The sequence below is a fragment of the Trachurus japonicus genome, chromosome 10, assembly GCF_045865225.1.
Source record: "Trachurus japonicus isolate A0001 chromosome 10, Traja_1.0".
In the NCBI taxonomy this organism is placed as follows: Eukaryota; Metazoa; Chordata; class Actinopteri; order Carangiformes; family Carangidae; genus Trachurus; species Trachurus japonicus.
The window spans coordinates 18,112,876-18,135,871 of NC_140916.1; the positions used below are offsets into that span (position 1 = coordinate 18,112,876).

At 42.6% G+C, this 22,996-nt stretch overlaps 1 protein-coding gene across 1 annotated transcript; it reads right to left on the reverse strand.

Moving 5' to 3' along the window:
• Positions 1 to 4,503: 4,503 nt before the first annotated feature.
• On the reverse strand, positions 4,504 to 21,530 carry LOC146979713 (E3 ubiquitin-protein ligase RNF38-like). The gene is made up of 12 exons (XM_085789708.1): positions 21,008 to 21,530; positions 17,113 to 17,165; positions 16,733 to 16,914; positions 14,651 to 15,086; positions 12,829 to 12,969; positions 12,494 to 12,682; positions 8,989 to 9,150; positions 8,789 to 8,892; positions 7,610 to 7,691; positions 7,405 to 7,526; positions 6,963 to 7,062; positions 4,504 to 5,608 (listed from the first exon to the last, which is right to left on the reverse strand). The coding sequence occupies exons 1-12, from the start codon at positions 21,360 to 21,362 to the stop codon at positions 5,546 to 5,548; spliced, it is 1,989 nt and encodes a 662-aa protein (XP_085645834.1). The 5' UTR covers positions 21,363 to 21,530; the 3' UTR covers positions 4,504 to 5,545.
• Between the last annotated feature and the right edge of the window lie 1,466 nt (positions 21,531 to 22,996).

The window sequence follows — 22,996 nt, forward strand, 5'->3', positions numbered from 1 at the left end:
TCCACCAATCCACACACACATCCCAGTTCTGTCTGTCTCTCTCTTTCTGTCTTGTCCCTTTCTCTTCCTCATTATGTCTGTCTCTCTTTCTCTCTCTCTCTCTCTCGCACACACACCTCGTGTCCCATGAGTAACGGTGATGGCCTTTGACAGCTCAGAACATGATGACATAGCCGGCAGCCACCCAGCATGCAGAGGGGGAAATCCCTATGAAATAAATATTACACACACACACATACACACACTTCACTTCACTCAGGAAGCTGCTGACGAAATCCCATTTAACCCTCACACTGCTGAGTGCAGAGAGTGAAAGATATAACAGAAGAAGAGAAAAAAAGTGGGAGAGGAAGATACAGTGTGTGCAGTGAAGTGTGTGTGTGTGTGTGTGTGTGTGTGTGTGTGTGTGTGTGTGTGTGTGTGTGTGTGTGTGTGTGTGTGTGTGTGTGTGTGTGTGTGTCCGTGTGTGAGCATGTGTGTGAATGTAAGTGAAGCAGGCAGAGCTCAGTGCCCACATTTTCTTTTTATATACAAGCAGGATGGAGAAACCATGTAGCCTGTCAGCTTGGGTCAATCTGCACAACACACAGACACACATACGCACACACACATGCACACACAAGTTTGCACAGCCATACTTGTTACAGGCATTCTTGGACACTGCATTGATTTCCATTCATTGTGTCTAACCCAAAACCAACTCTAACACTAACCTTAACCACTTCATGAGAGAAGCAGATATAACAGAGGTGTAAAAGCCTCTCCTTGCTTTGTTCAGGCATCAGAGGGAGACAGAATGAAAATGAAGAAAGATAAGAAAAGGAAAAAAAGATTCCTCTTAAGTTAGGAAGCTTTTGTTGTTGTTGTTTTGATTGCACAAAAAAGGTGTATGGCCCTGATCAATCATTTGTTTTGTATCATTTTGTAAGAAATAAAATGATCGAAGTGAGAGAACTGTTGATTGATTCGATGTGATACTTTCTACCTCAAAGGATTTTGATATTTAAAAGTAAGTCGGCCTAAACAGTTCAGTTTGTAAATGTATGGAAACACATGTATTGGACTGATATTCAGATATTCACACCACTAACAATCCACTCACAAATATAATTGGCTTATTGTTATTAGATCTTTATGATGAGTTTGACTCCAAAAGGCTGATTTTACATCAATCTGCAGAAGACGGAAGGGGGTATATACAGAATTTTTCTTAAGGGAAAAGAAAAGTAATTCAATGTTTGCCTAATTTCGTCTGCACCCTGTTTCTACTCTAACTTTTATTAATGGAGAAAGACAAAACAGAAAGATTCTCAACCACACTTACGAGATATTCTTGTGATCCCTTCTCCTTTCTCCCCCTTCCCCTCTCTTGGACTTGCAAGTGCCAGACTTGAATAAAGTTGCTCTTCTTCACAGCCACTGTGGGACAAGCTGCCAGCCCCAGCACAGCCTGAGGACAGGACAGCCTGTTGTGCATGAGTGGCCGGGGTGCAACGAACCAACCAGAGAGGAGGACGCTCCAGCCAGGACTTTTACCAGTGGGACGCCTCTTGGGCAGCTATGTAAGAAAAAGTTGTTCAGATTTGTAGAAAAATTAAATGTGAATGTTGACATTAAGATTTATAATCAGACTAAATGTGAATGTAATAATATGTAGTAATACCCAGTTTTGAGATTGTGAAAACTTAAACTATTTTAAAATTTAAAACCTATTGTGTATTTTGCACTTTGTTGTTTGAGTGGGTCTGAATCCTTGAACAGACTTTTAAAAACATCAAGACAGAGTCACCTGCCATAAAAAATTGGACAACTTCTAGCCTCGTACAACCCCGGTCAGGACGTGGGAGAAAGCAAGACAAGACAAATATTGTTTGTTCCCTGAGTTGAGTAACTGGGGAGACAGTTTTAGGCAGAAAACCCCCATCATTTCCACTTGTTTTCCACTTCAGCGCTCCAGAGCGGAAGCGGGTTAAAGGAGTGGGTGGAAATCTTTGCCAGTAGAGGCGAAGAGGGAGAAGAGGGGGGTGAAAGAGAGGATGCAAGAAAGAGAGTGGTAAGACAGAGGAGAAGTGAAAGGGAGAGGAAATTAAAAAAAAGAAAAAAAAACAGTGCACAAAGAGGAAGAAGTCATTCAGGGAAAGTATGGAAGTGATAGAGAGAGGAAAGAGCAGAAAAGAAGCGGTGTGAGCGAAAGATGGTCGAGTGAGGAGAAATGAGGGTTGAAGCAGAGAATCAGCAGAAGCAATGAGAGAGAGATGAAAGATGGAAAACACACACACAAAAAAAGTGGCAGCAAACACTTGGACAGTGAGAGACAAGGCCGGGAAGCTCAGTGAGTCATCAGGCCTGAGCCAAGAGGCTTCTTATTTAATTAAACATGAACTCAAAACATATATACATCATCTCTGTCTCTCAAAGAGCAGCAATTATCTTACTTCTTTCTTAGTTTTAGATGGTGTAGAATAGATCCATCTCCCTGAGTGGTGTGACTAAATATTTTCGCAATTTACGAGGCCGAGTTAAATATAAAGTTACACCTACATATTGGTGTTAAAGAGGGTTCATGCAAACTTGTGCTCTGACATGACGGACTCATTTTTGAATGATGTATTATTGCGCCGCTCATGTTTCCGAGTTCATACCACAGATCCACAGCTTGTTATAAATAGCTTTGTGAGTTGTGTAAGGGTGACAGAAGGCTAAAATAGATAATTAATATGAGCTAACCACAAAAGCTTCAAGGGTAACGCAAAGAGGAAGTAAAGGAATGAATGAACCATAACCTCCCCATTTTGCATATCAGTCCCCGTCTCCCTCTCCCTTGATTGTCTCTGTCATCTCTCTGCTGTCTACTAACAAAAAAAGGTGTGAAATGCCCACCCCCCCACCCAAAAAAAAAATATTTTAGTCTTTTTTCTTGGTTATGACTGCTTTTAAACACCCTGAGGCATGGGTGGATTATGAAACAAAGGACCCCTGGGCACCGACATGTACAAGGCAACCTACCCCAGCTGCTGATTCAAAGAATCGTCCCTTTAGTTGCTGTCTAGAGACTCTTTGTGGCGATTGTGTGTCCCTTTGTGGTTGTTGTGCATCGCTTAATAGTGATTTGATTGACTTTCAACTGAGGAATTAACAGTTAACACACAGTCCCTTCAAACAGAGGCTGTGCCCCTGTTTGGGGCCCAGCAGATCCCTCCATGCTCTGAGCTAATGCACGTTTGACACAAGACCCACAAGACAGGCATCTTTTCCTAGAGGCCACATTAATCTCTTTCAGAAGTTAGAACATAAGTTAATGCAAATCAAAAAATAAAAAGATGTATTTCCATCTGTCAGTAAGGACACGTCCCTCGGTGCCTGTGCCCCTTGTCACATCATGCATAAATGTGTTTAGTGAATTTACTTGGACATTTGTTGTTCCCTGCGCCTCCAGCAGCTCCATGCAAAGTAGCTTACAAAAATGTGGCCACTGTTGCTGCAAAGCCTGGAGGTGACGTCTGCCTTTTGGACATCAACTGTAGATACTGTATGTACTGTGTCGGCGTGCACACTGTTCGTCTTGTGCCGCCTGTTAATGGACAGAAGGCACAGGACAACAGGCGTGTGCTGCCAGGGGAGGAGGACGACCTGGCTGTCCATCCACACACCAAGTGTACACAAACATTTGTTTCAGTTGGATCGTAGATTTCAAGTTATAGGACCATTTCTCTGTGTGATACAAATTCATTAATTATGGTTTTTTAATTGATTAAATCCTTGGTTTCAATACTTCCTTTGAGTTTGCTCTCAGTTTCAGATTCAGATACACTTCCAGCCTTATAGCAACACATTAGCTGATTTATGTTCATTTTATTGCTCCTCTATGGTGTATTTTCAGTTTGTATAACTGAAAAACACTTTATTGTTTTGGACTGTGCTGCAGAATTAATGCTTATTATTATTATTATGACTCCAGTAATTATTTTGAATGACTATATCTGTGTATGAATTTGAACTTGACCCCTTGTCGTTTTAGCTTTTATTAACAGGTATAACAGGAAAAACAAGAGTTTGATGGTGAGCCTGGGAGGCATGAAGTGAGTTTAAGGTCTTGTCATGGTGGTATTGATTTAAAGGGAAATTGCAGCCCATTTACTTCATAGAGCCCAGAGTGACTGAAGAATCACACACAGTCATTATTTAACTGCTGCTTCATCTAAAGTCTACACATTTATGCAACCACCATTAATGTCTGATATGTCTGTTACTTTCTGTAGCTACTGAGTTATTTACATAACATATCATCTGCCTGTTAACCAATATGTGTTATAGGAAGAAAAATACAGCACAACTTTGTGGAGGGTCGGCCGTCTCAAAGAGCAGTGACGCTGCCTAGTGGCAGTTTGAAGTTGTTACACCTCTTGGACAAAATCTGAAAAGACCTGAAGCAGCAGACTAGCCCCTGATTCTCAGTTCATTTTTAAGAAAAAAGGAAGAAAAAAATATATACAAAATGCTAAGTTTAAAAAGTTCATATCAAGCCTTTTATTTGGTATACAGATATTCATAGATTTATACAGTATATATAGATATATGTATATATGTAACACATGTGCCACTGCAAAGTCACAGACAAACTTATTTTTGCTAAGAAAAGAAAGAAAAAGAAAAAATATAATATATCATGTGCTTAATTTCAGAGTAGTGCCGTGAAGCGCTTGCAATGAAAGATAACCAAAACCGGAATGATGAGGTAACTGCCAGGCAGGAAAACAATCACCTATAATGGGTCAATAATAATAATATTATAATAATAATAACAATAATAATAATTCTATTGTAACAAACGGATCAAATAGGCAACTGAGAAGTATAGTGGCAGCATGGACCCTTAGTGTCAAACTAGAGAAAAGGATTAAAGTCTATAACATACACACACACAGAGTATGCATACAGACAGACAGTGCATAAACGTACAAACAGGAAGTAAAGTCAGTCACTCATGAGAGCAAAAAAAAGAGAGAAAAATACACTCTCAGATGTTGTTACTTTTGTCTGATACACAACAGAAACTCAGGCATGCTCCAGGACATCTAAAAACCTCCCGCACACACACTCACACACCCACACCCACACACACACACACATACAAACACACAAAATGAAAATACAGTCATGTACCACAGCCCTGCACTATTATGGGCTGACCAAACGCAACTTTCAAAGTTATGGTGCATGTACACACACACGCACACACACACACCACTGCAGGATGATGGGTCACTCACTGACAGATGTGACGACCAGCGTGCATGTACGTGTACAGGAGAGACTGACAGATGGGGGAAAAAACCACAGGAAGGAAACAACTGGGCAAGAGGGGAAATTTGGGAAGGATGGCAGACAAAGGTCAAACTGAAAAAATGAAAGAGTGCTGCACAAAGGGTAAGGAAATGGTGTAGATGTGTGTGTGTATGTGTGTACAAGCACGCACGTCTATCGTTATATCAGGAGCAGGCAGTACTGTTGGACAGACGATGAGGAGTGTGGCTCCCTCATGTGGTCACTCTGAGTCTCTTTGGACCTCTGAGGCATCGGCCCGACAGATGGGACACGTCCTGTTGGCCTGAGGGCAGGGAGGAGGAAACAACCAGTTAGGTTTCAGAGGCAGCTCACTGTTAGAAATCAAACAAGAGCTCAGTACTACAACTGCACATTTGGATGGTGACCAAACTCACCACTGAACCTCCTCATAAAAAAAAAGATTTGTGCTGTGGATTTTAGATTATTACATTTTTTTATTTGTTTTGTATTGAACTGTAATCCCTATAACCCACTTCACACAGAGGCTTCGGGCAATGCCTCATCATTCTGAATCATAAGACTGTGTTATGATTAACACAAGAACTTGAGCTCAAATGCCCTTTATTTTTTTTTCAGCATTTTTGGTGGGGAATCACGTGTGTGTGTATGTGTGTGTCGGCAGACGGCTCCTTCTCATGTCCCCGGCCTGGGTTCAGTGTGGTTTTCAGATTTCACAAACTCTGCTGAGCTCAATTTAGGAGCTTTTAGACACAAGCCTGATGTTTGTCTCTGTTCTCTGACAGATCTGTTGAAAAGTAAGATTCTCACTACACTTCGATAATGAAGAGGTGCCTGTGTCGCTTCAATAATGTGTGTCTGGATAGGTGACAGTGAATATCACAAAAATAAAGTTTTCTCTTGATGAGTTACTGATTACTGACTCAGAACTGTAAGGTCACTCAGGTTTCGACTTCCCACCTCCTGCCACAAAATGTGTGGTCAGGCTTTAAATCAAACCTTATACATGGCATACGGCAAGGCAGGCAAGGTAAGTTTATTTATACAGCACCATTCAGACCAAAGGCAATTTGCCTTTACAGGGGCATGGAAATACATTCAATCAGAACATTAAAGGGCACTTCCAGTCATAATCAATAAGGTCACCTATGATCAGTTAATTTCATACCATCCATACTCTACTCCCAACTGCAGCGTGTGGTCATTTATATTCATTTTTGTTCAAGAATCTATCATTTTTTCCATGTTCATTAATGGGCTCCGGACTAATTTTAAAATTGTTTTGTGGTCGCAAGTAACATCCTTTGGACCATCATTTAAATTTTAAAATTCGCTTTACAATTAAATTAAATCAAAATTCGGACTCATTGCGCCTTCCGCATTGTTCCTTTCCGGGTCAGAGAACACAACAGTAGAGGGACTCTCACAGATAATAGGGACTCTGAGGCGTTTGTTCTCAGACCCAGAAAGGAACAATGCGGAAGCTGCGGCAAGTCCGAATTTTGATTTAATTTAATCGTAAACTGAATTTTAAAATTTTATTACGCCTAGAAATGCCCCTTAAGAAGACATTAAAATGTAAAAAAAAAAAAAAAAAAAAAAATCACTGGATAAAAATAAAAATATTTGAAGAAACCATAAAAGGAGGAGATACTTACCCTCAGCCACTTGTCAACACATTTCCCGTGGAACTCGTGGCTGCAGGGCAGGACTCGCAGCAGTTGGCGGGATTCAAAATCACTCATACACACCACACACCTGCAACACAACAGGTGCAATTATAGGTATTTATCGTATTACAAAAAGTTAACGCTCTATTGTGAGAATACCGCACCTGTCTTTTCTTGCATGTATCCACACACCAGAAACTCATGGGTATCAACAATGTATGCAGTCATTGGTTTTGTAAAGGGACCGTGCTATATTTGATCCATTCTGTTCGTTAGCTGAAAGCTTATTTACACGTAGGACATTTTGCTTGCTATGTCCACCTTTGTCATATCACTGCACCAACTTTGTACTTCAGCTAGCAGAAAATGCATTAACTATAATTTCCCCTCCCAGCAGGTGATGACCTTGTGGATGTGAACAGGCACTCACAGTGTTTGCTCAGACTGATGGTTATTTGGATTGAACCGATAGGAGGGAAGCTGTTCAATGTCTCCTTTGGTCAGTCCTCGGAGTTTGGCCTCTCCCAGACGCTCAGCGAGGTTCAGGAGGGCCTATGGGAGGAAATCGTAAGTGACAGCAGAACAACCAGAGTCTCCATCCAGCACACAAAACAATAAAACATAAGAAGACCAACCTCATAGTTTTCCACCTCTCCATCGTCTACGTCCAGCTCTAGGCTGATCGCAGGGCCTGTGGGCTGGACTGGCAGCATTGAACTAGAGGGGAAATTCAACAGGGTTTTTATAAGTTCAGCTGATAACGTTTTTTAAGTTTAGCTGCCAAGTTGTACAGATTTAAGACCAGTACGAAGGTTTAGTGGCATCTAGTGGCGAGGTTACAGATTTCAACCTTGAAAGACGACCTGCTGCCTATGTAGATACGAAGGGCTCATTCTAAGTAAACAAACACACTGCAATTCTTAGTTTCAGGTGATAAAACATTGATGAAAACACAACCATGAATATCATATTTTATTTCAGCTAATATATCCTCTGTACCCTGACAAACTGGCCCTTTAACTTAGATAGCTGTGATAGCATTTGTTGTCAGGTTGAATAGTTAAAGCAGAAGTAAGCGATCCGGTCGTTTTGGCTAATTTCCTGTCACTGGATGGAGTTAGCAGTCCCCGCCCTCGTCCCTACGTCACCACATTCACGCGCATCCCTTGGCTGCACACACAGAGAGGAACGCCCCTTTATGCCGTTCTCTCTCCTCATTGGATAAAGGTTGTAGAATACAAGGAAAGTTTTCTCCTCGGCTTACAGCAGAGCAGAGTGACTGACAGACCCGTGTTTCAGACCAAACACTCTATGTAAGTGATTGCTGTCGGAAGATATAACTATTTAAGACTTATATTAACACAAACATTCTGCTTACTTCTGCTTTAATGGGCCAAAAATTGAACATTTTACAGACTAATTGGATATATCTAATCTCTCTGAAACTGACAGTGAATTGTTTAAATGATATCAATTGTTGATCGCTAAGGTTCTTTTTCCCTTTTTATGCAACAAATGGCAACAAATGCTTTGTTTTCATTGTTAAATAATTAAATACTCTTCATTTTCATGATTGAACTAGTAAATCTTATCTTGGAAAAGACTTTTAGCATCCACAGCCAACTCAAAAATTAATCCAATCATATTGTAAAACATGATTTTTGTTTTTTAAATCATCTGTTCTAATGTCTTTCAAAGTAAATATCTGAAAAGTCCAGACATCAACTTGTTCAAATTTATCATCAAGACTTAATACTGTATGTTCACAAGACTTATTTCCTTACTTTACTACATGAATGGATTAATCTACTTACAGGAAGTAAGGCAGGAGGCTGGGGTGGTAAGGCGAAGGTGGCAGTGGCTGTTGTGAGCGGTACCGCCGCCCCGGGAGACGCCGAGGAATGAAGTTTGGATAAGACTGGGAAGAGAGTGACAACACATACACACGTCAGATTCTCATCTTCAGGTTGAAAAAAACTCATTAACATTTTATCTACTTAATGTTTTTGCTCACCACTCCAAAGAACTCCTGTGGTAGGGGGTCGTGGGAGAGGAAGTGAAGCTGTGTGGAGTGTGGGGTCAGCGCTGGGTGGGTGGCGGGGGGGTAGTGGAGCCCAGCACCCAGAGACAGGTGCTCTCCAAGCAGCTCCACGTCGTTCTCTATCCTCTGTAACGGCTGCAGAAGCAAAGAAGAAATAAGATTGTTGTAATCACAGCAGCAGAAGCAAGTTAATCACAACATAACTTCAACTGAAGTGTAGATTATCATTTTTATAAATTCAACCCTTTAAAAAGTCATCAACAGCAACCTGGAATAAAAAAAATGACACTATATATATATTTAAATGCCATTTGTGATGATCAGAGTTTTTATTTTAATTAAAAAGAAACCAATAGATCATTGATATTCAAATTAATACGACAATGCCATTGCCTTTGGCAATACTTAGTATGATGTCAATTTTGTCAAGCTGCTTCACTCAATAGTTAATATCAAAGTCACAGAAAAGAAAATGTGGACAATATTTAACAAAAACTACAACATGCATCATTTTGAGGCCTTTGGCAAACAGCTGGTGTGTTACCAAACAACACACGACACCAAAGACCCTGTTCAGACCTATCGAAAGTTCTCCAGTCACAAGTGGACAGCTCCAAGTACATCAGTTCACATCTGGCACCAGAATCTCCACATGCGTCTCAAATGACTGCATGGGATCAGATCTCACTTTATGTTTACATATGTAAACATATGTGTTTTTAACGAGCCCAACTATGACAGACGGGTCCGTTTTCAGTGTGTGGACACACACATTGAGTGAGAGACAGAGAGAGATGAGAGGCACAGTGGAGTTGAATGAATTACTGAGCTTTGCACAGCTCTTACAATGAAATAGAGTTTTAGCCATTTGAAATAATAACACTTTCTGTCTATTATAAAACTGGAGTGACTAACGACTCTCGGGCAGAGGATGTCAGTTGAGTAGGCAGTTCTTCAATGTGACATCTGTGTTCAGCCTCCTACAAAGCATCAGGCCACATCTGGTCCAGATCATCTCTGAATGTGAGCGATCAGAGCTCAACTGCATCACACCTGTAATGTCCACTTGTAATGGGATTATCCAACATGTTGATGCCAGGGCTGAACAGGGCCCAAGCGTTAGCAGCTACTGAAGAAGAACATGAGAGAAACTTGCTCCAGCAAGTTTAATATATGCATCTGCTTGAACATAGTAAAAACCTTTGCTGCTGCATTTTTATTGAGCAGGTTGAAGTGAAAGATGCTGGCTGACAAGCTGCATCCTCAAGTGAAGTTTTTCTTTAAATCAAAAGAAGGAGGAAAGTGATTTTAAGACATGAATACAGCGATATGGTCAGACTTTAAAACATATCGATGGCCGAAATGCAAAACCTCCTATCTGCAAAAATTACGGTACTTTTTTGAGAAAACTAAAAAAACTTACTCTTTTCTTGCCGAATGCTATTTGTCAATGGTATCCAATATTACTTCTACAGAACATTTTTGTCCTGATGGTCAAGTATGTGGTAGCCTCCTAATGGGTCTAAGAAGAATACAAACAAGGTCTAAGTCTAGTAGTCTACTTTATATAATTTTGGGTCTTTTTTTTAATCAATGTTTTTATTCATTTGACAGGCACAAGTACATACAATGAGAAACAAGGACTTGGCTACTAGGTTAAATATAATCATAGAAGGCTGAAAACCACAGGACATTTCTGTCCTGATGGTCAAGCATGTGGCAGGCTTCTTTCATATCAAATGGGTCCATAATTTTTTTTTTTATTAATGTTTTTATTCAGTTGACATGCACAAGTACATACAATGAGAAACAAGGACTTTGTCCTTTTTCAAAAACAGCAACAACCACTTAGCCTATTCCCTAACCCTTACTTTTTCTCTGCACTTTATTTAATGGAGAGGGAACAATACCTGATGTTCTCAGCTGCAATACCGTGTCTTTTTTTTTTACAAAATAAAAGTCGTGAATGGTATGTATGTGTTTGTGCGTGAGTGTGTGTGCGTATGTGCAGGATGTTTTGATGATTGCTTAAATGAAGCAAAAGTAAAGAGTTTCAGCTGATGGGGGCCAGTTTTAAAGCAAGAGTGAAGATACAGATATCATATGAAACCAGGAGACACGGGGAATCTTCTGGTCCTACCAACCATGGCATGATAGCTTGTCAGAAAATGGGCTAAAAGTCCGGCTAGATTCTGATGGGGGAAACTTTTAAACGGGGATCCTGAACACTCCTGTCATCTGTGTGTGCGCCTCTCGCTCGATCGCTCCGGTGCGCCGTGTGTGTCTGCGTGTGTGTAATGTGTTAAATTTAAATATAGGCTCGGCTGTGTTAAAGAAAATAACATTAGCAGTAAAAGCAGAACATTTCATGGATCAAATTAAAATACTAATGATATCTGGTGACACTGCAGGCAGCTCAGACAGACAGGGAGAGACCTGCTGTAGGGAGAGGCCAGACAGACGTTGATGCAGAAGACCAGGTAAGACACAGGAATATAGTCTAAAACAGCAAGACAACATTTTTTTTTAACCTGGTCCTATATGTCAGCAGTAAATACAACTACTGAGCAGAATAGAGCAGAGAGAGAGACAGAGTCCTCAAAACTATGTTCTAAAATAGCTAATTTTCATAAATTACGTAATATCCTAGATTGTGGGAAATGCTTTAGAAAATTCTGAGGAAGGGATCTCAGTATTTTCCATCAATTCACTTGTTTGGGTCTGCCACAGGTTCTCAGGAAAAAAAAATAAAAAATTGGGCTACTATGTTATTGGTGCGTTTCACCATCTCTCATCTCTGTCAGTGACATGTTGCGCTAGGCTGCCAATAAACACAACAGCCCCCCCCCCCCCACAGTCTCGTAAAATCCTGTGTCCGGATCTTATTCGTCATTTGGACCCCCCCCCCCCCAATGTCTCTACAGTGATTACGCCCTTGGATAAACTCACCCTTTTAATGTGCTAAAAGTTTCACCACTGGGTGCTAATATGCTATCCTGCATGATTCAGACTATTCTTATCATTAACTTGACAAAGATACTATCAAATACTTCACTAGTACGGTTGGAAGACACGTTTTATTTAGAAAACAATGGGTTATTACAATCTGACAGAAATTTAGACAGGTCTACACAACACAGACATCCCAAATTCCAGCTCGGGCTGCTGCTGTGGCAGATAAGCGGTTTTGCGCTTCAAAATTTTCCCAGCAAACCTGATAGGAGGTTTTGGTTACTGTGACTTTTCTGTCACAATTAAGGGCAGGGTTATCTTTCAAACAGACTAAATAGGAGGATCCTTCCCTTCCCATCATTTTAAGTGAAATCCACAATTCGGAAATTTTGCAGATATGACGTTTTGCATTTCGGCCCTCGATATGTTGTTCTTTCAAGTGCTCACAAAGGATGCATCCCATACAACATTTGCTCAGTTTGAAACAAAGCCACATGCAATGAAAAACCTACGCTTTCATACTCACCGATCGTGCCTGCTGTGTCGGATAGGGTCCAAACTGTCCCGGCTGGGGCAGGTGAGGTGGGTGGTGGGAGAGGTGTGTTGGGGGATGAGGGAGGTGAGGAGGCGGAAGGAGGAAGGCCTGGTCACTGGACAGCAGTGATGGGAAGGGATAGGGCATCGGTAGGTGCTGCACAGAACACGTCTGAATGACCTGAAGAAGAGAGGAAAAACAAAGACGCATGTTAGTCAGTATTACAGTATTAAATATGAAGACATCAAATGAAGAAGGTTCCTGCAGCTGCAACTACAAAACAGCTGGAACTTCATCTCTTACAAAAAAAACAAGAGCACACTCACAGGAGGAGGGACGCTGCAGACAGGGTAGTGCTGTCCGCTGAAAACCACCGAGCATGCTGGGATCTGCTGAGGGGCCGAGCGAGGCGGCAGGCCTGGCGGAGCTCCCGGAGGAGACACAGGATACGATACTGGAGCTGAACCCTGAGTAATGAGATCAAACTCAAATATAAGCCCACAGATCATGTTTTAAAGCTGAGCAGCAAAACATGTACACATAAACCTCATGCATCAACCGTTGATGCGTCTCTCTGGGAGGTTTTCTCAAAAACCCAGGCATTTACTGTGATGATTAAAAATTCAAACTGTCATGGTAACAAACATATCACTAGATTTCATAATGCTAATAAAAAGGATGAAGCCTGGCTCCTCGTGTCTGCCCACTTCTTTCATGTTTCTCAATTGATTCAAATAACAAAAGGAAATGGAAAACTCACTATGATTAGGCAGGCTGATGATAAGATGTGGAACAAGATCTAAGTTGTATTTTTAATGGACGTGCAGGGATTTACATGTTGTAACTGGCACTTAAATGATTTTATTGAACTCATACACGACAACAACTTGGAATAAATCAAGTCCTTTCACAGATTTTGCAGATTACCTGCAAATAGTTTTTTTTCAATAAAATCCAATTAGTTGTGTGCCTCATTTTACTTTAAGAAGTGCACAAAATTCATTAAACCAACATATAACCAAAATATTTGTTATTATTTGTTAAATCCTGGATATGATGCCTTTTTGGTTATATTTTGCTTTCCTAAGATATCAAATGATACACACCAGCATTTCTCAAGGGTAACAATTACATTTTGCCAATAAACTTTCCTCTAACAGAGCCAATTAAAAAACTTATTCACTGAATCAGCCCCACTGGAAAACTAGAATTACCGCCTTGTGGTTGCATGCCTTCGCTAACCAGCCAAGTTGCAGGAAATATGGTCAAATCTCTCCTTCCTGAATTACATCACTGAGTAATGTGAAGTGTTTTTGCAGAACATTATGATGTTACAGTGGGGCTGACTGTTGACCGTTTGAGGAGAAAAATCGTCATCACTTCATTTTATCCTAAACTTGAGTTAAATTGTGTCATACTTCGGGCATGAATTTGCAAGTTATGGCCAAAAACATGACCTTCTCGTTTCATTCCTTACTAGGGTCATTTCAGTCCTTTCTAAACTGTCGACTATTCAACGATTCGATTCAGAGAGGTCTGATTCGACTATCAACCTCGCTGTCGAATCATCGCAAAATGTGGTTATGAAAGAAAAAGACTGTACCATTCTGAATATATAGGGGTGCTCCCTGCTGCTGAACACCTGGTTTTACATAGGCGAGACTGTTTTGATACAAACATCACAGTGACTGCTCTCTCTACTTGATGTCGTTTCCCTTCAATGGAGGGAAAATTATATTCTGGCTAAAGCTTTCTGTCGATGGGTCTTCACGTTTTCAGTCTCCATACACACTTGTTAATTCACAGCACAAACTCATACTCGCCATCGCTGCACCGTCCTCGAAAGACAGACGGTGATGTTGTGCATGTGAGCCTAATCAGGAAAAGGATGGATAGAGAATGTCCTGTTGTTTTTATCTTATGCCAACTTAACAATTACATTTGTTTATTCAGGTGTTTTAGCTCTTTTCTCCGGAGCGGAATAAGACGCAAATGAGATCATGAATGAATGAGGGGAAAAACAACATGATTCGACGATTAGTCGACTGAAGGAAAAATCTGACGAATCAGATTCTACTATGGAAATCCTTAGTCGAGGACCGCCCTCCTTCTTTTATTCACGATACACCTCACAAAGACTGAACTCACCTGCTCGTGGAGGTCCAGCACCACACTGCTCTGTTGCTGGGATGGGTGGGGGTGTGGGTGCTGTGGGTGGGCCGCAGGGTGCAGCAGCCTGGGCGACAGGTTCGGTGACTGGTGGAGCGGCCGCGGGGAGGGGTTCGGGGGGTGGTAACCTGGGCGCTCCTCTGGCCCGGGCCCCGGCCCCGGCCCTCGGGGCGGCTGCTGGCTGTAGGGGGGGTAGCCCTGAGGGGGGGCCGGGTGGCGGTAGTTCTCATCCTGGTGGCCTGACGACAGGCCGTGGTGGGAGTGCAGGTGGTGGTGGTGGTGATGGTGCGCGTTGGGGTGGTGGTGGTGGTGGTGGTTGTTGTTGTTGCTGTTGTAGTGGTGATGGTTGTTGTGGGCGTGGTGGTGGTGGCGGGTCAGACGGTCTCTCCTGCCACGCTGGCGTCTCATTGGGGGGCTGAAGGGGAAGAACGAGGGGAGAAGTGAAGACGAGGCAGAAGAAGCTACATTGTCATGTGTATCACCATAAGTAGCGGAGCTGCCAGCCACTGCAAAATGTGTGAAGCCAATATTGACAAAAAGCAGAACAGAGGGAGACGACAGTGTATTTTAACCACAGCGTTTCTGCCTTCAGGGTACGATGTGTGTGTTCAAGGAAGAGCAGCTTCTGTGATGTCCTTGTAAACACATTTCAAGTACAGAGTTTAGAGATGTTTTATTTATATTCTACATTAGAACTGATCCTATTTTTTACTTTAAAGGTGCAGTGTGTAATATTTGTCAAGGTTTATTGGCAAAATCTGAATATTCTACCAATGAATATATTTGTATAAGTGTATAATCGCAGTGTTTCCCATACATTCATTTATGCGTGGCGGCCCACCACAAATAAATTACGTCCGCCACAAATAGATTTTTCGATTTTTGGCTCGACCAACGTAATAAAGCTCCGTTCATCTGTGCATAGCACTCTTTCTCTGTTATTGGCGTTCACACACACACACACACACAGAAGCGCGCAGTAAAAGCAAAACTCACACAGTCCGATTGCCACCTTTTTCCGAAAGTCAAAAACTTAAGCCAGTTTTGCTCTTCCGGTGGAATTGTATGTTTACGTTTTCATGGTTTCAGTAAATGCATGGATCTTTTTTTTTCTCCCTTCATTGAAAATCTGTAAAACGCATGGATCATCACGCCCGCTTTTAAAAATGGATATCACACAAATGGACATCCATTGTTAAAAGCCAGCGTTAATAGATCCATGTGTTTACTGCAACTATGACAACTACTGAAACCAGCAAAAACCGGCTTCCGTTTCTGACGTTCGGAAGCTTGTGGATAGCAAGGGTCTTTCTTAAAGAGTGTCGCCATCTTCCGTCGCCATGTTTGCACGGAATAGAAAATCCAGCCAACCAGAGAGCACGTTTCAAGAGTTTCGCGTTCATAAATAAACAATAGAATTATTTAATAGATAAATAATAGAATTGGAAGCTATCACTGTTTTCCCCTCATTTTTCACACTGGACCTTTCCATCATTGAAATACAGTAACGACCCTAATAAAGACAACTTTAAAAACCTAAACTAGTGGAAATACACAAATCTTTGCAGATTGACTTAAACATAATTTCTGCCTGAATGCAATTACTCCACTATTCTGTCATTTATAATTCAACATTTTGTTCTTGTGTAAGTGCATCAGGCTCACCTGGTTTTAATACATCAAATGTATTCAATTAATTGCTGCACATAATAAAGTTTTTCATCATCATTTAATCTGGTAATTACTTTCTCAATTAATCAATTCATTGTTGGACCATTGAAAAGGCAGAGAATAGTGAAAAGTGAGTTTTTCAGTCTGGGGGTGTTCTGTGCCTTTGTATGAAAAGTCACAACCAAGTCAATCGTACAAAGAAAACCCCTCATTTTCTGGTTTAGTCGTTTCACACTATTTTATTTGAACAGCTTTAAGTCTTCAGACTGTTGGTGGTTCAGAAAGGCTATTTAAAGAAATAAACCTGGGATTTTTGACATGACCTTTACCAGACTGATAATGACAACAATGATTATGTGTATTTTGGTTGCAGACACAAAACACACTGACCTGCGACGGTTGCGAACAGGTGTGTGGCATCTCTCTGGCATGTAGTGGGGATGTGGTCTGCGACTGGGAGGCAGCTCCCAGGGGCGAATGGGAGAGGATGGAGTAGAGGGGGGGGCAGAGCTCAGATCCAACATGGACTGCTGAGAAAGACGCTGCCTCTTAGGACTCGGGCTGTCTTCCATCTGCACGGAGAAGAGGGAGGGGAGAGGAGGGGAGAGGAGGGGAGGGGAGGGGGAACCAGGGTAATGGTCAGGGAAAAAAAGAGAAAGAAGACAGACAAAAGGGGAGAGTGAATAAGAATGAGAACCGATAACATACGAATACCATTCAAACCAGGCTCAAAGCAGAGGTAACGGGCAGCGTTCATGTTTCATACTTACTTTGTCCCGGTCCTCGCTGCACACATTATCCGGATGAAAATGTAACACTCCTCCTGCAGGCCACAGAGGAAATAAAAACACAATCAGATAAGGGAGCTAAGAAAAACAACATCACAAGACACATGGACATAAGCTTGCTAAGCCAACAGAAATACAACCACACCAAATACACACAAGCAGCTGGTTGCCTTTGATTTTCTTTTTCCATCCTAAGACCACACTGGATGCCAAAAAGTCGTTATCTTGATGCAGCCCGGGTGATTTGCTTGATCAGTTTAACAGTCATACAGACTTAACGCCACGATATGTACAAGACAACAAAAAAATTGTGCATTTGATGTCTTGGTACACAAAAAAAAACTTGCAGCTCCCCATTGTCACTGAGGGTCTGTCGTTCAATCAGGCTTTTCAAATTTCCGGCTTTAAATGTTAAAACAAGAGAAGAGAGGCCATCTCTGGAAGATGTCGGACTAGAACCATCCTCTCTGGCTCACACAGACAAATAACTCCCTCTGATCCAGCATGAAAAGCCTGCCATGTGGACTCACAGAGACAGACGCCCCAGACATCCCCAATCAAACACGAACAACACTCTGGAGCATCTTGTTGGTTTTGCAAACGGAAGCACACACTACATTGTTTGGATCCAGTTGATAACTTTTGTCTCTAGACATTGTCACCATCACGTTTCTTCAAGTTATTGTAGTGTACCATCTAGGGGTAAAAGGACAGATTGATTGAAGTTTAATCTGCAACAATGTTGAACCATTGCCAAGTTTCAGGCTCTCAAATGTGAGGATTTGCTCCTTTTCTCCAATTTCATCATTGTAAACTGAATATCTTTTGGTTTTGGAGTGTTGGTTTGACAGATCAAGCTACTTTTGCACTATTTTCTGATGTTTTATAGACTTGTTTGATGAAAGAAAAAAAAAAAGACAGATTAATCAAAAAGGAAACTTTTTGTCCATAAACTAAAAAGATGCTGTGGACTACCTCTGATTGATTACCAGAAAGCCTGGATTCAAGCCTTTGTGTTGGCAAAAATCTGCAATATCACTGAGCAACACAGTGAATGATTATTCATTCAGCAACCACGCTCAGTATCTTCTCCCTATTTTTTTTTTTCCTTGTGGTGGGGGAGCAAGCAAAAGAAATCTCTCTCCAAAGATCAATAGACCATCACAAAAAAGACTTATTGATATGAATGAGATTAGTGGGTCCAAAAATATTAAATACTAAAAAAAAAGAGAAAAATCGTATCACTGCATAAAGCGCTAATGCCTTGCACATAATCTCAGAAAAACACAATGCTCTTCCAGCTGTTTATCTGACAGTCCACATGTGCAATCTGGATGCAGCATGCGAGCACAGACATTTCAGCAGCTTAAGAAGGATGTCCTTGAACTCAGCTGACAAGAGTTTCCTCTAAGCAGTCCCCAAAAACCTTTAATCACCAAAAAGAGGAGGAAAAAAAAACTCTCCTCCCCTCATCTTTCTGTTTTTTCTCTTCATGCCTCCCTCATCCAAACACCGCTTTCAGCTTTCCCCGAAAAAAAACAGATCTGAAAAGCGCCCCCCTTCCCACCCACCCACCCCTTTCTTGTCTTTGTGACACCACTCCAGAGCCATGTGAAGTCTGCCGATAGTGACAGCTCAAAGACGCCCTGCTAGTGGCTGCGGAGACCAGAGGGACGGTTGGTTGACTGACTAGCCGACAGGAGGGCCGACACACTGGCTTACATCTTATTTCATCTACCATCCTTTTTCCTTTAGACCTCATAGGGTCCGAGGACTCTGCCGCCCATGTGGTTTGTGCAGAACTAGGTCTGTTAATGCTGATTCACCCCAGGGTCCATAGGAGAGGGGATGGAGAGCCAGACTGGATGGGTTCTGCTGGCGAGCACACGCGACCTTGTTTCCTCCGAGCATGGCTGCTGGGGGAAGACTGACACCATTTCTTTCAGGAATGACAATCCAGTCAGCCTGAGTAGAAAAACTTTGGAGTAGCAGCTGTCACCAAGTACCAGTTTCCTCCTGTTCTTTAACCGAGATATGGAGACTTGAACCATTATTTAGAAGAGACGGGCCAAAAATAGAGAAACAACCTATTTTATCCACATATTCTGTGGAGATCTCATGACAGTATTAATCTGTATAAACCGGTTTGCTATTAAGTTGCAATGCTGGTAGGTTGTGGGATGCAACGCTCACTGCTTGAAACTGGGGGAGTAAGGGGGAAAAAAAAATCTGAGGTAAGACAGGGACACATATTCTAACACCACCCCCAAACAAACCCTGACACTTTTTGCAGAACGCGATACCACAGGGTGTAATACTGTGACATGTACAAAAACAAGCAAGCACAAACAAACACAAAATCTGCAATACACATCTTACAAGCAGAACACGTCTCGCACACACAGAAAACACACACACAGACCCCAGCCAATGCCGAAGAGGCATGTGCAGCTGCTAGGAGGAATAAGGCAGCGCACACAGTAGGGAGATTCACTGGTTAAGTCATTCACACAAACCCCTCTGTAGTTCTTCAATTTAGGAAGCATGTGTTTCTGTGTCCATCCCCTATGTGTGGGTTATTTTGGGTGTTTGGCAACAGCGTGGTTATTACGACAGAGGTCCATTAAAAGCCCGCTTTCATTCATTCACTGGACTTTTTTTTTTTTCCAGATCCAATCTGGTATTACAGAGGGTTTCTCCAGTCACTTTGAAACAGTCAGCCATTAAAACCTGCTTAAGGTTAAGCACACTGGTGCCAACGTTGCACACAGTGACAAGAGGCTGGGTGCAGTCTTACTAAATTTTATGTTATGGCACTTTAACTTGTTTCTCTGCGGTATTATTTTAAGGTTTTCAGAAGTTTTTCAGTCATAGTCTGGTTTGGTTAAAGAACTGCAGATGCTGTGGGCACGAAGAGTCAATTGAACCACTGTTTGACTCGTACTGGGCAAAATAAATAAATCTGACATGACAAAGTGAATAAACCATTGACTTTACTGTTCCTCTGGTTCTTTTTGTTTCACTTGTGCTTTAAAAAGCACAACATCAATCTTTACTCTGCCATGAACCACTGATGAGGGACCTGTTTGGCTAGTTTGGGACAATTTCAAGCTTTGCACAGGTTACAATATGAGTAGAAGAGCGCTAAGATTTTAGGAAGACTGTATCATGCCAGCCTTTATCACAGTAGTGAGCAGTCTGAAACAAAAGGGATAAAATCACTATCTAAAAAGAGCTTTTATTTCAAAATAATTTCAAGGCTTGTATCAAGGCTGCAAACTGTTCTTTTTATCCACTTCCTCTGATACACAGGTCCCCTCACACACAGTCTTGTAAGGAGTAAAGAGCATGTAGCATGTCTACACCACGAGGCAAATGAATCTGTCCCCGATCGCCACAGGAGTAATGCAATATGACCTGTGGGGCTTCGGCACCACCATCCCTGGACTATCCAGAGGAAAATTCTGCAGTGCTAAATTCCTACTGAGGGCCAGGATAATTTGTACTGCGAGTATTAAAGCCAGGCCAGTGACACACAAGACAGGAAGTTCAGGGGGAACCTGATGTGCCCTATTTACCTAAGTAAATGCTACTCAAACCTCCAGAGCTGAGCCTCCTCTACATCCCCTGACATGACACATAGCTGGCCTTTTAAGCAACAGCTGGCAGTGAAAGCACCAAGCCTTTTAGTTAAATGTCTCAGAGCCTGTTAAGCTGCTAGTGGTCTGCCTGCATCCCTCAGGGGGGTGTATCCTGTGAGTGTGTGTGTGTGTGTGTGTGTGTGTGTGTGTGTGTGTGTGTGTGTGTGTGTGTGTGTGTGTGTAATGATGCATCTAGTAGCCGGGCTGCAGGCCCTGTTTACTGAAGCCTTGCTTACCGGCCCCGGGGTGTCTGTGAGCTCCGTGGGCAGAGTGGCGCTGCGCCCCCGCGGACAGGTAGCTCCCCTGGCTGTGCTGCTGCTGCTGTTGCTGCTGCTGCTGCTGCTGCTGCTGCTGCTGCTGGCTCTCCGGGTAGCTGCGACCACCGTGGTGAGAAGCCCAGCCGGGGTTGCTCTGCTGCGGGTAGCTCCCCCCTCCTCCTCCTCCTCCTCCTCCACCTCCTCCTCCGCTGGCGTTCATCAAGCTCCCGGTACCGACCGCGTTACCACCACTGCCATTGCTCCCAACGCCGCCGTTCATGCCGAAATGATAGAAGCCGGACCGAGACCGAGACCGCGTCCTGGGGGGGTCCATGGCTGGAGAGGAGGAGGAGGAGGAGGGCGGTGGTGGTGGTGGATGGACGTGATGAAGGTAGGCAGGAGAGGTGGACGTCCAGGAGAAACGGGCAGCAGGAGCCTCCCTCTTCTCTTCACTTCACACTCCGCTTCTCTGCGTCTCTCTAAACGCACCGAGTGTTTTTCTGGGACATTTACAGCCGGTGTGTTTTTTCTGTTTTTTGTTTTTTTTTTGTTTTTTTTTAGTAATAAGGAGGAGGTGAGATACCTGGAAGCAGCGGGTTCAGGGAAGCACAGCCCTCATATTATGTCGCACAAGCAACATCTGCATCGACTCCATCCACTCTCTCTGCTATCTATACGGGTCAACTTAACGGAGACCGCTTCTTTTTATTATTTTTTTTTACCACTTATGAATGTGCATAAGCTTTAAAAAAAAAAAATTACAGTCCAGTCGGCCTGCGGTAGCGCAAAAACTAGAATCAAAATACAGCCCAGTTATCAGTGGTTTTCGTCGCCTTCAGTTCAGCAGCTGAGCGAGTCTCAGGTTCTCTATTGTCTTTTCCACAGAGGACCACTGTCAGGCTTTTCCCACAGTAAAAAATAAAGTGTTTTTTTAAAGGCTTTTTTGGTTTCAAGCAGCTGGGTCCTAAACGCATGCACTAGCTAGTAACTGCAAACTGAAGTTATAATATCTCCGCCGTCGAAAGCCAGCCAAGTTTAATACTTAAATCCCTGAACACAAGCACAAGATGGCTAGCTGACTGTCGAGCTGTTAGCAAACTAAAGGAAACCAGCCGCCCAGATAGATAGCTGGCTGGGGGAAACAAAGTTATTAGCATAGGTCCGTGAATAAATTACAACTGACCTGGACCGAGTAGCCTCGCTGTAAGTAGTAAAGTTACACCCCTTCGTCGTTGGCGAACTATACCTGCTCGTTCATTAGCATAATGTCGATTTTCCAGCTAGCCCCGAGGCTAAAAGGAAGCAGCGGGGTCTGGAGGGGAAAACAAGTCCAACAGTGCCGACATTACAAGCTAAGCTAACGTCGCACTCTGTCGATGTTAGGCTCGGTCGTTAAACGGCGCTAATAGCGGATTTACCTTGGACCGCATGAGGAAAAAAGCAGATCGCTACCTTATCCGTCGAGTAAGGTGGACAATATTTGTCCGATTTAAATCCCCTCTCGCCTTCGCTGTGTTTTCTCCGGTCAGCGGGGAGTGTAGTGGAGATCAATCAATGGGAGTTTCACATCTCTGCCGAGTCGCACCCAATCGATCGCAGAGAAACGTATCGCTCGGCACGAAGCTAATACGCGTCGTGCTTCGACACAAATCACGTAAACACGAAGCGAGAATATGGTTTAAGTTCGTGTTTAACTCGCGACAACGACGTTTGATTAATTTTGCAGAGGTCAAGCTCGGTTTTAAAAAGAGGCCGTGTTATCAGAGTCGATTGCTTCGGTCTGGCAAACCCCGGGCAGCTGCTCAGCTCATTAATAATTCAGCAGCTTCATAGCAGAGATACTATAAGACAGCGCTTTGAAAAACACTGACTTCATACATACACTCGCGTTTGAAGCCTTCTCCGTTGCACTACACAGACCTAACCCCCCTCTCGTCGTGTGTTGTTACGTAGCAAACGTCCCACAAT

What these genes read in the sequence shown, in the direction of transcription:
- LOC146979713 (XM_085789708.1), bottom strand. Translation starts at nt 21,362, where the DNA reads ATGGACCCCCCCAGGACGCGGTCTCGGTCTCGGTCCGGCTTCTATCAT. An exon ending in CGACACAGCAGGCACGATCG is followed by an intron (nt 9,151 to 12,493) that starts GTGAGTATGAAA and finishes TTGCTTCTGCAG; the next exon opens with CCGTTACAGAGGATAGAGAA. An exon ending in AGCCTCCTGCCTTACTTCCT is followed by an intron (nt 7,692 to 8,788) that starts GTAAGTAGATTA and finishes TTTCCCCTCTAG; the next exon opens with TTCAATGCTGCCAGTCCAGC.